Consider the following 17306-nt stretch of genomic DNA (forward strand, 5'->3'; position numbering starts at 1 on the left):
TAAAAACAATCTCGGTGCCAGTGTGACAGTACAATGGGTAGTCCACCTGTCTTACAAGCAGCTCACTCAGGTTCAATCAAATTAAACACCAGGTAAGGCTATAAATACAACTGACATATATAGGAATGGTTATTGGCCTTTGCTTTAACACAAACAGAAGAAATATTTTGTTACATCAAAACCAAGACCTGGGCCCAAGTCTAAGAACAGTCTGTTTTGTCTTAATAGTATCATTGATAATATTCTAGACTTAGTGCCAAACCTGAAAAAGTATCACTTTTTCTAAGGACTTTCATGTACTTAAAATCAGTTTCTTTAAAAAAATACTTTTTTTAAAAATCAAGGCTCTGTGATCTACAAAGTTATTCGTAGTTGAGTTTTAAGTGTACAATATTCAATAGCACTCCTATCATCAGTGTACAAGCTTTTTTAAATAAAAAAAATTTTTTTGGAGGGGGACTTGAGCCATACTCAGTGATGGTGGCGCTCAGGGTTTACTCCTGGCTGTGTGTTCAGGGGACCATGTCAACCGGGAATCAAACCTAGGTCTGCTGCTAGAGAGGCAAGTGTCTTTCTTGCTGCAGAGTCTCTTAGGCCCCAACAATTTTTTTGGAGGGGGAAGAGGGGTTCTACCTGGCAGTGCTCAGGGCTTACTCCTGGCAGGCAGGAGACCACATGGGTGCAAGGAACTGAACCTGGGTCAGCTGTGTGCAAGGCAACAGAACCTCCCACCTACTGTACTATCACTCCAGTCCCCTTAGTCAACTTTTTAGATGTTTCAACTTAAAACTTAATTTACAATACTGTCCAAGGTAGGGTTTCGAGTATAAAACATTTCAGAGGTTTTGATGAAACAAACAAAACCCCCCAAACAAACAAAAAAACCTCTTTGGTTTCTCTGGGTTCCTACTGTCCCTGGTTCCTACTGGAGATACGATCAGTTTGGCAGTTTAAGTGTAGGGGGTGGGTGGCCAAGGGCGCTCATCCTGAAAAACGAATCATTTTGCACCCTCCTCCCCTCCCCACCCCTCTCCTCGAGTAAAAACCGCAACATACTCGTCAGTAGCCTACTTTCCCCTTTCACTGATCTTTCCTCGCGTCAGGCTCATATCCCGGTTGGGTGGGAAAGAGACACTTTCAGGGCTTGTCCCAACTCTTGTTCCTCCATCCTTCTTACTCTCCCCTCCCTGCCTAGCCCTTGCAGTCTCTCATTTTGGCTGTTTTGACCAGTGCTGCAATGAACACAGAAATGCAATAGTCTTTTCTGAGATTTAAGGCCCTAGAGGTAGATGCCAAGAACTAGAATTCCAGGGTGCAATTCTCAGTTTCTTCCAGAAGTTTCCATATTGTTTTCTGAAAGACTCGGACCAGTCGGCATTTCCACCAGCAGTGGATTAAGGCCCGGTTTCCCCCACCCCCATGCCAACAGTTTGTTCTTGTTCCTTGTGATGTGTGCCAGTTTCACTGATGTGAATACAAAGTCTAATTGTTTTAATTTGTGTTTCCCTGATGAACAAAGTACATAGAGCCTGCTTTCATTCGCCTGTTGGCCTCGTCTTCTTTGAGGAAGTTTCTGTTTATCTCTTCTCCCCATTTTTTCATGGGATTGAATGTTTTTTCCTAGATGAGTTCTACCTGCTTGATATATCTTGGATAGTAACTCTTTATCAGCTGAGTGGTATATAAATATTTTCTCCCAATCTATGGGGTATCATTGTTTTCAAAATCAGTTTTGTAAATGTCATTATAATTTGAATGACATAGCAAAGATGAGAATAAGAGAATCAAAAGACCAAGAATGATACCGTTAAAATTTCTCCTTTCAAAGAAATGCAAAGATTGGGTCCAGATGAATACAGCTGAAGTTAGAACATAGGCTGCAAGGCATTAAACAGAAACTGCTAGAAACAGCTTAGAGAGAGAGAGTCTAGTCAGAGTTGCCTTTGGCCACATGCATAGCTCCAGACTATGTGGAAAGTCCACATACCTTCCACTGCTTTGACTTTTTCCTCCAGCTCTCGTTTCCTCTCCTCCTTCAGCATCTGTTCCTGTTCCTTCTTTTGCACAGCTAGAAGAATCTGACGTTCTTCCTCCTCCTCTTTGCGTTTCTGTTTTTCTATTCTGGTAAGCACAGGGGTCTCCTATGAGGAGTTGAGTGGACAGTCAATGTACAATAATGCAAGTTTACAAAAACTAGATTTATTATAGTGTAAGCAACATGGATAATGTTTATGGTACTGAAGTATAAAATTACTACACCCTATCACCTATTTGGTACCAAAGTACCAAATAACCTCCACAAATGTCCCTTTGTTACTTTTGGTTCATCTTTTCATTCCCATACCTCCGGTCCTCCACTGCTTGGTAAACTGAGTTTATAAATCCAAGACCAGTGTTTGTCATTATTTAATACTATTTATTTCTTTGTTTTGGCATGATAGTGTTTTGCGGTGTTTTTTTTTTGGGGGTGGGGGGGCTAGAGTTAAGATCTGAGGCTATCTGAGTGATAGCACAGTGAATTGGATCTTGCATGCAGCTGACCAGTTTCAATCTCCAGCATCCCATATAGCCCCCCAAGCATTGCCAGGAGTGATTTCGGAGTAACCCCTAAGCATTGCTGGGTGTGACCCCAAAAGTTATAGACACACACACACACACACACACACACACACACACACACACAAATTAGAGGTAAGATCTGATACTTTAATTTCAATATTTAAAACATTATTATTTTTTGCTTTTTGGGTGACACCCAGCGATGCTCAGGGGTTATCCCTGGCTCTGCACTCAGGAATTACTCCTAGCAGCGTTTGAGGAACCATATGGGATGCCGGAAATTGAACCTGGGTCGGCCGCATGACAGGCAAATGCCCTACCCATTGTACTATAGCTCCGGCCCCCAAAAATGTATTAATTTTTTGAAAAGCAAGTTGACTTTATAATTTATATAATATGTGGATATATAAATACCTAACACATCTATACCAATAGCAAATCTGCATTTTAAAATTAATACCACATGAACATTCTAACCTCAATCAGTTCCATAAATTGTGACCTTTGGAAGATATTCTTATGAAAAATATATTTAACCAGAGAACAGAAATGGAGGCAGGTCAGAGATACTATATGTAGATTCAATATTTAATACACGTGAAATCTTAGGTTTCGGCTGCTGGAGCCCTGGTCAGGGCGGGGAGGGAAACTCAACCCGCTCCCCTCCAGGGGTCCCCCGGCGAGGACAGCCAGGTGCGGGGGCAGGAGACTGTGCACACGCATGAAGGTACTGGCAGAGGAACAAAGGCATGCGGGTCCCGGGGCTGAGATCTCCAAGCCTGCTCGGATCGGGGCTGAGCATCCTCCACCCAGATCCTCCATCTTCCAGTAGGCAGGGGTCACACCCACCAACTGACCCCCTGGCGCCGTGTAATCCCATCAACGGCCAAGACCCAGAGACTATAAAACCCAGCTCTTGGAAGCACGCGACATCTTATCGCATTCCTACTTTGGACAAACTGGCAGGCTACCGAATGTAGCCTGCCCACATGGCGAGTCTGGCAAACTCCCTGTGGCGTACCCAATATGCCAAATACCAGTAACAATGATGGGTCTCATTCTCTTAACCCTGAAAGAGCCTTGAATTTGGCACTTTTTAAAAAAATCTCAGGGCTAAGATGAAGGAGACATTACTGGGGCCTGCTCGAGGCAATAGACGAACAACAGGATGGTCATGATCGAAATCTTAGAATCACAGTCTTTCCAAGAACCACGATCTTCATAAAGCACAGGACTTTGAAACCTTTACTTACTTGTATGCAAATGTCTCAACGCAGGCTTTACACATGCAACCGCTAAGCAACAACCCACCCCAATTTTAAATGTTTAAACTTTCATACTTTATCTTTTCAAATTTAATTATTGTGGCCACCAAAACCTGCAGTGCTCAGGGGCTACGAGAGCTTGTTGGGGGCCTCCCACTGGTGCCAGAGCCTGAACCAAGGGACACATATGCAAGGCATGAGCGTTACTACTTGAGCCATACTCCAGGTACCCTTGAATTTTGGGGGTGTTATATCTGGTGGTGCTTGGGAGATACTATGCAGTGCCCGCATTCTCTCCAGTCCTTACTCGTCTATCTTTAAATCTGGCTTTAGCCAGCTGTGGTCAAAGGACCATACTCAGTGCTGAGGATCAAACGGCACCAGGACGGCCACCTGCAAGGCAAGTCTCTTGCCTGCTGTACTTCCTTATCACTCCTGCACTCCCCCAAGAGGACCTAAGAATCTTTATTTATGAAGATAAATTTTAAGGGACTGGAGAGGAGTAGAGTCTATCATTCGGCCAATCTGGGTTTGAACCCTAACACTCCCATACCGCCCGGGAGCTCTGCCAGAGTGATCCCTGAGCACAGAGTCAGGAGTAAGCCCTGAGCTGCAGGGTATGGCTGAAAAACCAAACAAGGAAAAAAAATATCCCCCAAAACAAAACAAAACAAAAAAAATCCAAAATCTTCTATTTCTGCATTCCATGAGTACCCTTTCTGACTCCATATACCATGGTCCATAGCTTTAATTTTTTGGTGGTGACGTGTGTGTGAGAGGGGAGGAAGAAAGGGAGGGGGAGAGGGAAAGGAGGAGTGGGGAGAGGGGAAGAGGGGGAGGGAGGGACAGGGGGTGGGGGAAGAGAGAGAGAGAGAGAGAGAGAGAGAGAGAGAGAGAGAGAGAGAGGGAGGAGAGAGATTAATTCAGGTTCATACTTATTCCAACTCACTGGCAACACCTCCAGTGAGCTGAGAAGTCATGATGGAAGTACTCATTAGGTTATAATTAAGTAGGGAAAGGTATGGGCTAGATCAGAAGAACTGGTTCAATCCCTGGCACCACTAGGAATGACCCTAAGTACCCTCCATCAGGGAGGTAGTACTTGTTTTAGGATGCATTCAAAGTATGGATCTGACCTGTTTTTAATCTCCAGTCCCTCTATTCATAGGTCCTATTTATAAGCAGATGGGAAGTGACAGGGAGCTTAGAACTGGAAGTATTTCCAAACACTATTTCATTATTCTTTTTTTTTTTTTTTTTTTGCCTTTTGGGTCACACCTGGTGCTGTACAGGGGTTATCCCTGGCTCATGCACTTAGGAATTACTCCTGGCAATGCTCAGGGGACGATATGGGATGCTGAGACTCGAACTCGGGTTGGCTGCATGCAAGGCAAACACCCTACCCACTGTGCTATCATTTCAGCCCCTATGTGATTTTTCTTAGAAGCACTTATTCAAATATCAAAAGGCTACGGTGAGATCTGTAAAAAAATTATAGGTTCATACTTTGATGGTAGTGAATATGTTTATGACTGCTGCTAAATCAGAGTTTCTACATTAATTAAATACATGTAAAAATCATTCTAGTTAAAGTAATGTGCTTATTGGGGCTGGAGAAAGTATAGAGTGAGTAGAGTGCTTGCTTTGCACGTGGCCAACCCTGTGCAAGAATTCGATCCCTGGCCCCCCCTAAGGTTTCCTAAGCCCTGTGAGGAGTGACCCCTGAGTGCAGAGCCAGGAGTAAGCCCTAAGCACTGCTTAGTGTGGTCCCCAAACAAAAACAAGTAATATACTTACAACCGTTTTGACTTTATGGCCTTTGTGGACAAGTTGTCTTACCTCATCACGACCGAAGTGCCTGATACCTCTGCCCAAATCCCTGAATGACAGAAACCTACTTACTCGCATCTGGTACTGTTTGTGTTCCACTAACTATATATAGCTTGTTATCAATTGATATTATTTATTCCTTTGTTTTTTGTTTCCTGTATACTATGGATGGATGAGATGAGTTCATCAGTTCCTTTCTCCCTCTGGCTAATTTTGCTCAGTATGACATCTTTATAGCTGTGTAGTATTCCCTCACGTATATACACTATAACTCCTTTATCTGTCATTAGACATTTAGGTAGTTTCCACACTCTACTAAGTACTGCAATGAACACAGGTTTGCATGTATCTCTTTGAATTAGTGTTTTGCATTTTGGCAGGAGAACCCAAGTAGAATTTCTGGGTCATTAGTAAGCTCAAAGTTATTTTCTTGAAACATCTCCAAATTGGTTTGTCAAGGCTGAATTAGAAAACATTTCCACCACAGAGTTCTTTTTTTACATAGCTACCAATACTGGTTTGTTTCCAGTATTTCTGAAGGGAGTGAGTAGCACACTGCTCACTACTGTTTTCATTTGTATTTCCCTGATTATAAGTGCAATATGCTTACTGGCATATGCATGACCTCTCCACAGAAATGTCTATTCATATCATCACCCCATTTTCTTAATGGGTCACTGGTTTCACTGTTGCTGAGCTTTGTGAATTTTTTTAAGGCACTGCGACTTGCAATACAGTTAATGATAAGATTTAAAGCATATAATGGAACCAACACCACACTTTCCACCACAGTACCCCCCAACTCAGTAAGCTCGGTACTGAGAAAGTTTTTAGGATTTGGTGCTGTGACCATCTGTTATTCCCTTACTATGTGTCTCCAGAATCTGCCTTAGATACTTTGGACGTTAATCCTTCAGAAGATGTATTGTATGCATACATCTCCCATTCAATGGTGCGTCTTCAGTTTTAGTTTGAGTTTCTTTTGTATGTAGATAGTTTTAAATTTGCAGTCCCATTTGTTTATTTTGTTTTGCTACCTTTGCCAGTGGGATCAAATCACTGAAGGCAAGCTGAGGTCCATATTCTGGAGTTAGTCCTGTATTTTTTCTTCAGTGTATTTTATGGATACCGGTATGATTGAGATCTTTAATCCACTTTGAACTTATTTCTGTACATATTCAATATTCTATGTTTTGCCATGGAGTCATGCAGTTTCTCCAGCACAATTTCATGAAGAGACTCCCTTGCTGCTTTTCATGCCCACTTTGTCATGGGTAGCTATCCAAAGAGCTGAAGGTTTATTTCTGGATTCTCAGTTCTGACGATCTGGATTCACTGATCTGACGGTCTAATCCTTACAGTACGATTATAGTATTATAAAATACATACATTGCTGTGCTCACAAACTGTTGGCTATAGTGCACTGGAGATCGCATACTTTGTTGCAGGGATCTCTAATACCAGAACTGCTGGCATGGTTGTCAGGCACGCACATCATGTGGGATGGTGACAATGATCAAACCCTTAGCTTCAATCTTCTAAGGCAGGCAGCACTCTAGAGCTGAGCTATCCCTAATCACACCCAAAACTGAAAATTTTTTTGTTTTGGTTTTGGCGATCGTCATGGAATTATTCCTGGTGTTGTGTTCAGGAATTACTCCTGGCGGTGGTGTTCGGGGACCGTATGGGATGCCAGGGATCAAACTGTGCAAGATAAGCACCCTACCTACTGTACTATCTCCTGGCCTCTAAATGAATTCTTTAAAAGTGTATATTCCAGTGATACTTAGCTCTCTAGTAATTTTGATACCGCAACGTTATGTAGAACCAGCCATATTAAGTTGAAAACACTTTAACACCCTAAAAGGAAACACTTATCACTCATGAATAACTCATTCCCCATAGCTTAGTCACCCAACCCCTGACAATATCGACTGGTTGTCTCCATCAATTTACTTAATCTGTATATTCCACATAAACACAATCATCCCCTTATTTGTCTAGTAAGTTGCTTTGAAAACAGGGATGGATTTTCTGCTTGCTGTTCTACTATCGCAAGTGATGCTGATACCACCGGGCCTCGTTTGTAACGGGAGGCAGAGCCCCTTCCTCCTGGGAGGTCACCAGCAGCCCCCGCCCCTGACCTGTGCTACGTGAGGGCCCCACACCACACTACAGTTCCTAAAGCACTGGCCAGATGACAGAGCCATCCAGCAAATTCCATGCCGCTCACAGTTCTTCTGGCTGTCGTTCTGTGAGGACAGGCGGAGAAGACAGGGAACAATCTCCAGCTTAATCCCTCAGCATCTGCCAGAGGGGTTAATCACAAAACTCATCACTAGCACAGTAAGAAAATCAAAGGGGAAAGAAGACAGAGGTTCACCAAGTTAAATGGCAGGCGAAAACAGTATCATTGAAGACAATGACACTAGTAAATACTCAGCCTTTAGTGACACTACCATGAGGATGTTCAATGAGTTCAAAGGGAAGATAGCACAGGCAGTCAGCAAAGCACAGCAAAGTATGAGAGCTGATAATCATGAGGGAGATGCAACTGTTCAATGGTTATATATAAACTGTAATAAACGCATCTGAAAAAACTACATACTGCGCACCAAGAATTTTTAAAATTTTCTGATTTTTAGAACACCACAGGAATCCAGATCTGAGAGTTGGGTTGCGTGTTTTACATCAAACACGGGAACCCCAGAGCACTTGTGGGCACTGTTCCAAGACAAAAAAAATTAAAAAAACCTTACACTGCATTTTTTTCTTTAAAAGAAATCAGTTAAAAATGGGGTATGGATATATGTGTAACTGCTTGAGTAAAGGAGGGATTTTTTTTTTAAAAGAAAGAGGAGGTAGTACATTAAGAATGGAAAACTGTTATAATGAAAATGAAATTAGAGATTTCCAACTAAACACATAGGAGCAATTCTAGGATGTCAAACAGTAGCAAGAGTATACAAGGAGTTATTTGCCAATGACAATGGAGATATTATGTAATTCTTGAAATGTAAAGGTAAAGGTAAAGGTAAAGGCCCTCCCGTTGATCGTCGATTTGCTCGAGCAGGCCCAGTAACGTCTCCATTGGAGACTTTGTTGTTACTGTGTCTGGCATATCGAATACTCTCGGTAGCTTGCCGGGCTCTCCGAGAGGGGTGGAGGAATCGAACTCGGGTCGGCCATGTTGGCTGCTTGTAAGGCAAACGCCCTACCCGCTGTGCTTGAAATGTAGAGGTTTTTTTTTTAATTAGTGACTCGCCGTGAGGTACAATTACAGACTTACAAACTTCCATGCTTGCATTTTGGTCCATCCCTCCACCAGTGCCCACTTTCCACCACCAATGGTCCCAGCATCCCTCCCACCATCCCCACCCCATCCCCCGTACCCCCACCCCGCCTCTGTGGCAGGGCATTCCCTTTTGCTCTCTCTCTCCTTTTGGGTGTTGTGGTTTGCGATAGAGGTATTAAGTGGCCATCATGTTCTGTCTATATTCTGCTTTCAGGGTGCGTCTCCCATCTTGAGCGGATTCTCCCAGCACCATTTACTCGGTGATCCCTTTTCTAACTGAGCTGCCTTTCCCCCCAGCATGTGAGTCTAGCTTCTAAGCTGCGGGTGGAGTAATCCTCCCAGTACTTTAATAATCTTGGGTGTTAGTCTCCCATTCTGTTACTTTATATTTCACAAATGAGTGCAAGTTTTCTTTCTATGTTGGTCCCTCTCTTTCTGACTCATTTCACTTAACATGATACTTTTCAAGGAAGGATTTTAACGAGAAAGTAATATCACTTAAAAATTCTCTGTAGGATTAGAGCAGAATCTTAGATAAAAGTGGCGCTGAGAATAATCTTTTTATGCCCTCCACCTAAGGGCAGGTTCTCTTCCCTGTCACAATCTCACCAACTTTAATAGTACCTGAGCTTATGTTATGACAAAGAGCTCCCTAGAAGCCAACAGCAATGTCCAGACACCTCTCTGTTTCTGAGAAATACTTAGCTGGGTTCAGGGCATATCTCTGGTTCTGTGCTCGGAAATTACTCCTGGTGGGTGTTGGGGAGGATTATATGTGATGGCAAGGATAGACCCAAGGTCATTTCTGTGCGAGGCTAGTGGTGTCTTGCTGGTCCCAATGTCCTGATTCTCTCGACAAAAATAAACAATAAAGAAAAACCTTGGATTCAGAGAGAATGATTTTCATTAATATTTTCCCCAGAAGCCACAATTGAAAGATTTTCTTTTCTTTCTTGGGGGGAGGGGGTCATACCTGGTGATGCACAGGGGTTACTCCTAGCTCATGCATTCAGGAATTACTCCTGGCAGTGCTCGGGGGCCATAAGGGATGCTGGGAATCGAATCCGGGTTGGCTGCATGCAAGGCAAAATGCCCTACCCACTGTGCTATCGCTCCAGCCCTGAAAGATCTTCTTAGGCAAAAAGATTGGGCTCCTAGGTAACCAGTACAGATGAAAATCCTACCTAAAAGCATTAAAGGTCTAACAAATTTCTGTAGAAGTCATGCCACAACTAAAATTTTCCCCAATATATCTAGTAGAGCAATAAGAAACTGAGAATGTTTACTATAGCATACCTACAGAATTACGTGTTATGTAAAACTAACAAGTTTTGAAACTGCCGGGACTGAAGTCAGGACCCCACAGTGGAGACATATGTTCTTCTACTTGAGCTGTTTCCCCACACAGGCCAGAAAGTAGTGTATTCAATGAATCAGACTACAGAGATCTCGTTTAAAAGGAGACAGTATAAGAACCAAAGTGATAGTACAGTGGGAAGAACACCCGAGTCTGATCCACAGCACATCCTGAGCTATTACCCTGAGTGGAGAGCCAGAAGTAAGCCCTGGGCATCACAGATTTGGCCCCAAAGCCAACAAAAACCAACAACAACAACAACAAAACAGTAGAGTATGAGAACTGATGGGCTTTCAGTCTGGACTAGGAAGTAAAGAAGAATTATCTGGTATAAGATTGAGCATACGACGATGTGAAGGTGTACCATAAAGCTTCCTGATTTTCTAGATAACATTTATACTTTAGCACTGGCAATTTTAGTGCATTATTTTCTGATCTCTGAAAAATTTTGCTTTGAAACAACCTTCAGAAGGGTGCTCGCCCATCTCTCAGGCCCCACTGACCCATGTTCAACTGCTGTTCACATGGAACCCTTCTCCGCTTCGGCCTTCAAAGTTTTCGTGTGAATATTAGCTACTACCACCAAGATCTGCACCTGCGGCAGCTCCACCCGGGCCTGCGCCCTAGGCTTCAAGGCTCACCAGGCTTCAAGACTCACCGCAGCGGCCCTCCTACTCGTCCCGGGTTTTTTCTGGGGCGAGCCCCCGTACTCGAGGCGCTCCCATCCCCCTCTCATGTGTCACCAACTGCCAAGAGCACTGGGCAGAAATCACATCGCGTCAACACTCGCCGCGGGCCTTTGTGATGCTTTGTGTTAATGAAAACAGTCGGATTCCCCTGGTCCGCACAAGTTCTAAGTCGGCTGCTAGGCGCCGGCCGAGGCTGGCCTGGTAAACACAGGTTCGATTCCTCTGTCCCTCTTGGAGAGTCCAGCAAGCTACCAAGAATATCTCACCCGCTCAGCAAGGCCTGGCAAGTTACCGTTGACGTATTCAATATGCCAAACACAGTAACAACAAGTCTCACAACGGAGACGTTACTGGGCTCGCTTGAGCAAATTGATGAACAACGGGAGGACACTGCGACAGTGCTACAGTAACGGGAGGACATTGTGATGGTGCTACAGTGAAATAACCTGTTGCAAATTGTGCCTGTGTGTTAGCCTAGCATTAAAAAACAGTAATGTGGAATCCTCTCCTCCCGTCTCCCTCCCCACCTTCCCTTTCTTTTTACTGCAGTGATGACTGGAAATGATCACTCTGGACAAGAAAGTGCTTAACTGAGGGCAAGGGGGAGAGGGGGAGAGAGAGAGGAAGAGAGGGGAAGCGGGGAGAGAGGGGCCGAAGGAGAGACGGGGAGAAGAAAAGGGGGAGAGAAGAAATGTGTCTGCTATGCAGGCAGCTTGGGGTTGGGGCTGGGGTGGGCAACTGTACCTTAACTTGCACCGCTCACATAAACATCGCCACAGTACAGGGGACTATGCAGGGTAACAGGGATGGAACCTGGGTAAGCTGGACGCAAGGCAAGTGCCGGGCTCGTGGCACACATTTCTTTCTTTCTTTCCTCCTTCCTTCGCTCCTGCCTGGCACTGAACAGGACTTACTCCTGGCCCTGCATTTAGGGACCACCCCTGGCATTGCCTGGGGGACCACTGGGGACGCTGGGGATGGACCCAGCCAGCCGTGTGTAGGCAAGCGCCCAACCTGCTGTACTTTTGCTCCACCCTCAGATCTACGTTTCTAACAGACGGATTTTCGAAAGAGATGCTCTTCTGGAAGTATTTACTGTGGGCTGTTTTTCGGTCACACCAAGAAGAACTCGGTACTTACTCCTGGCTCTGCTTTGAAGAATAACTCCTGTTGAGTTTGGGGGAACCACATCGGGTGCCGAGGATGAAACCCATGTCAGCCGCGTGCAAGACAAGCGCCCTGTTCTCTGTACTACTGTTCTGGCACCTGTTTACTGATTTCTGACATTCTAGTTTTCTCTTACAAAATCATTTATCATGGCAGGATCATAAACGGATCTTTAAAACAAAATCCAATGACTTCCCTTTCTGCTGCTTACTAAAGATACAAACATGAAGGGAGACCCCAAAATACAATCAAATCCAGCATTTTCTCCTAAATTTTAAGCAATCTTATATGCCCGTTATATATAAACATACATTTTTTTTTAAAATAATGTAGGAGCACTGCTATTTATTCAGCCATTGATTAAGCTGACTGAATTGGGCATGAACTCTACACAAACATACATGGTTCTTTAATTACTTTACACATAATATTCTACCTCTGTGCTTTAAAACAAAATATTACTTCAATAGTATAGACTGTCTTCTCCCTTTAAACTTCTCCCTCCTTACTGTCTTTTACAAAAATTATAGTCTAGTTTAGGTGAAATACAGCTCTCCTGGGCCCAACTCCCTTTCATTGCCCAATCCTTCAATGTCTACATTCTACATTCATAACGTTCAGCTACATATCTAAGACAATACTTATCATTCTCTACATCTTACTAGATGAAAAGACCGTAAGAATGACCTATGTGGTTTGGGTTTTTCGTTTTTGCCACACTGCCAGTACTCAGTGCTTTCCTCCTAGCTCTAAAGTCAGGGATCAATTCGTGGCAGGCTTGGTGCCATACGGGGTGATAGGGACTGAACTTCAGTTGGCCATGGGCAAGGCACATGCCCTACTTGCCCCATTGAACTATCACTCTGGCCCCTTAAAGTTCCACAAGGAAGGTTTTTCTTGGTTTTGCGGCCACACTCAGCACTGCTCAGGAATCACATGGGGTGCCAGGAATTGAATCCATGTTAGTTGTGTGCAAGGAAAATGCTGCTGTACTAGCTTATATTTTATTTATTATTTAATTTTTTTTTTCTTTTTGGGTCACACCAGCAATACACAGGGGTTACTCCTGGCTCTTCACTCAGGAATCACTCTTGGCGGTGCTCAGGGGACCCTATGGGATGCTGGGAATCAAACCTGGGTCGGCCGCGTGCAAGGCAAACGCCCTACCTGCTGTGCTATCACTCTAGCCCGTTTTATTTTTATAATTCCTTTTCAGCAATGCATCTTACACATAATAATGTTCAAAAGAAGCTTAAAGATTTAGAGAAAGGTAAATAAAAGGAGCACACATAAGAAAATGCAATAATCCTTTCTGAACACTTGAAAAATTCCTTCCTATTCTTATGTGCACTCACCTCTTGCTTGATGGATTTGTCGGACAGGTGGTCAGACATCCACCTAGGGTGCAACTGTGCTTTTGTGTGCTGTGGACGCTTTCCCTATAGTTAGAAGTAAGGAAAAGAAAGGAAAAGACAGATTAGGGTGTTCTCGGCTACTGTTACTGCCCAGTAGAAGAGTGACCTCTAAAGCATATAGGTAATGGCTTTACCAAGGAACAAAGACATGGGAAGGACGGTTGGTGAAAAGGGCCATTCACTATGCACAATGTACCATGCCAGTTTCTTTTATTTTCTTCCCTGTTTTGGACCATACCCAGTGTTTGTGGGGGACCAGTTCTAGGGAGAGTCCAGGCTCTGACATGCAAAATATGCACTCCGGCATTTTGGGCTATCTTGCTGGCCCCAGTTTATTTTCTGCTTCTCTCTTTTGGGGCCACACCCAGAATGTTGTTCAGGAGACCACAGGTTGTACTGGTGCCATGGCTGCATGCTAGGCAAATGCCTTAACCTCTGTTACTCTCTCACTGCCCCTCCCATCGGGCCCCCATTAATTTTCTTATAATAAACCAAACCAAACCATAGGGGCCAGAGAGTCAGGAAAAAGGGTTGAGGCAGATGCTTTGCATATAGAGGACTCTGGGCACCACACGGTCTCCTAGGAGTTGCTGGGGACAGTCCAAGAGTCCTGAGCACTGCTGGTACAGCCTCGGTAATTTCCAGCCCTGCAGGGACGGAGCAGCACTACATCCGGGGACCTTTGCATCAAAATACTAATTCAACTGGTCAACAACAACAACAAAATCTTTGGATGAGTCCCTGAACCCTCTTGAGCAACACTTGGAGATCCTAAAATAAGTAACAACAACAACAAAATCCAAAACACAGTTGTCATCTCTGCCAAGGTTTCTCACGTACAACATTCTTTCTTTCTTTCTTTCTTTCTTTCTTTCTTTCTTTCTTTCTTTTTTTTTTTTGCTTTTTGGGTCACACCCAGCGATGCACAGAGGGGTTACTCCTGGATTATGCACCCAGGAAGTACTCCTGGCCGTGCTCAGTGAACCATATAGGATGCTGGGAATCGAACCCAGGTCGGGTCACATGCAAGGCAAACGCCCTAACCGCTGTGCTATCACTCCAGCCCCAAGATTTTCTCTTTCTGTTTTATTTTTTCAAGAGCTTTTTTTCCTAAATATTAAAAGAAAGCCATGTTTTATCACCTTTTGCTAAAGATAATGGCTGACATAGGGCATTCTGAGGTCTCCTCTTTAAAAGGCAGGGCAGTGCAGTAGCGAGAACGGGAGGAGAGACACAGGCTAGGAACAAGTGAGTAAGGAAGACAGGCAAGGATTAAGGAATTAGGAATTCGATTATCAGTTTGAGGTCAGAGCCCAGAGAAACTAAAGGAAGCTGAAAAAAATTGCTATGGAAAATTCAAAGAAGTAGTTTTGAGAACTATTTGAAGCTAGGAAGTTATCTTGATAAGTTTGAAAAAAATTTCCTCCTCACCCTTAAGTTTGAATTTTTTAAAGCTAAGAGCCATATCCAGTGGTGCTTGAAGGCCTGGTAGAACATGAGTAATTTCTGTGAAGTCAGTACCAGTATGAGCATTATCCAGATTTGATTTTGGTGCCACTTAAAAGAGAACATCTTGAGAGTTAAAGAATCAATTAACACAATAAGGGAACAACAAAGAAGAAAACACAAATCATAAAAACAAAAGAACAACAGAGAAGTAACCTTAAAAACAGTAAGTGTTTTACTGTTTTTACAATGAGGGCCTCAGTACAATGAGGGCAGGTAGGGCCAATGCCTTGTATCCTGGTCTAATCCCCGAAACCCTTTATGGTTCCAAAGTCTGCCAGGAGTGACCCTTGATAGCCACTGGATGTTCCCCAAAACAAAACAAACAAACAAACAAACAAAAATGAAAAAATCAGAAAACGACAATAAGATAGTGAGATACACTTAAACATGCTGAACGACAAGGGTGGTTGATCTAACAATCAGAAACTTTAGAAAGCTTTTCTGTCACAAATATGACTAAGTATGAGAGTGTAAGTACAACCTCAGTTGTTAAGGGCACTAGACCTTAACAACTTCTCACCAAAGGCCCTTACAACTTCCTCAAATGCACCTATGAGCAATTCCTCTTCATGCGATATCCTTAGCCAATTCATTTACCAAACCCCTAATATGTATAAACTATTACTACCGTAATATTATCAACAAATAATAGTAGTCTAAATCTTCCTTTATCTAAATCTTACTATAAAAGTTTAGAGAGCCAGAGAGAGAGTACAGTAGGTAAGGCATTTTGCCTTGCATGCGGTCAACATGGGTTTGATCCCCTGCTAACCATATGGTCCCTTGAGCCTTGCTAGGAGTGACCATGGGCTCGAAGGTTGTGGCCCCAAAACAAACAAAAAAGGTTTTTTGTATGATCAAAGCAAGCTTTATGTTTTCAATTTTTCACTTTAAACTATTTAAAAGTATAAAGTAGTTTTCTACTTCCAAAGATGAATCGTATCTGCTTTACTGCTCTTCTGATCTGCATAAATTTCGGTAAAAAATATTTTAGCTTTCTAACCAAAATTCTCACCAATTATCCACAACTGTAACCAACAGAGAAAAGCAAAATTGGGAGGTATCATGTATGTTATCCAAAACCAAACAAAACATACTAGGAAAGAGTAATCTAAAAGAAATGCCCATCAATCTTCCACTATATTGTAATGTCTACTATCACAGATTACACTGCTATTTAATAAGTATTAAATGCTGTATTTAATAAGAATCATATTCTTTTCTTCTGAACAAATGGTCACATATGACTGTAGGCCTTTTTGGTTATTCGAACAAAGTCCCTCTTGACCAATATAATTAAGACAGGTAATACAAATACAGCATGCCAATAAAAGCAAGAAATGTTCAGAAACATTTTCAACACTACTTACCAGTCATGATTCAAGTTTCCTGTGAGCCACTGAAATCACCCTCTATCTCCTCATCAATCTTTTATTTCTTTGGGGGGTTGGGCAGTGCTGAAGATGCAATCCAGGTCTATGCACACTAGTATTTGTTTGTTGTCGGGGAGGGGGCCTGTGGGCTACTCTTAATGGTGCTCATATGTGGTGCTAGGGATTTGGAACTAACGTCGGCAACATGCAGGGAATGGTCTTCTTCAGACCCCCACTAAACCAAGCTTTAAGATTTTCTGGGTATCAGTGATGGGGATTGAACTCTATACATGCAAAGCCAAGTACTCGATGGCAGAGCTACATTTCTTCCTTTCTTTTTTTTTGGTTTTTGGGTCACACCTGATGATGCTTGGGGAACCATATGGGCTGCTGGAGATCGAACCTGGGTTGGTCGTGCGCAAGGCAAATCCTCTACCTGCTAAATTATTGCTCCAGCATTCCCCAAACTACATTTCCGGTCCTCAAATCCATAAAAGTTTTTTTGTTTGTTCTGGGTAACACACAGTAGCAGTCAAGAGGACCACATGAAGGAAAAGCATCCTTTCCCCTGTACACTCTATCTCACTGGCCGTGTGTGTGTGTGTGTGTGTGTGTGTGTGTGTTATTCAAAACAATCTAAGGGTGACTACTGTAGTAAAACAATTATAAACTGTGGTCAAGCATTTGAATCACGTGGTCAAGCACTGCCTTATACAATGCAAGGACCCAGTAGGAACAATAGCTGAAAGCAAAGCCAGGAGTAAGCCCTGAGCCCTGTGAAGTATGACCCCCAACCAGAAAACAAAAACAAACACAAACAAAAAAGCATATATATGGACTAAAGGTA

General features: G+C 43.2%; 1 protein-coding gene across 1 annotated transcript in view; it reads right to left on the bottom strand.

The window, feature by feature from the left end:
- The window catches only part of LOC130029298 (chromatin remodeling regulator CECR2), a 169886-nt gene that overhangs the window by 41945 nt on the left and 110635 nt on the right, over positions 1–17306 (bottom strand). The window contains exons 8-9 of the mRNA XM_056120230.1: positions 13518–13601; positions 1988–2141 (exon numbers count right to left, since the gene is read on the bottom strand). Of these exons, the coding sequence (XP_055976205.1) occupies positions 1988–2141; positions 13518–13601 (238 nt within the window). The remainder of the gene's footprint in view (positions 1–1987; positions 2142–13517; positions 13602–17306) is intronic.

Source organism: Sorex fumeus, unplaced genomic scaffold, assembly GCF_029834395.1.
Source record: "Sorex fumeus unplaced genomic scaffold, SorFum_2.1 ptg000042l, whole genome shotgun sequence".
Classification (NCBI taxonomy): domain Eukaryota; kingdom Metazoa; phylum Chordata; class Mammalia; order Eulipotyphla; family Soricidae; genus Sorex; species Sorex fumeus.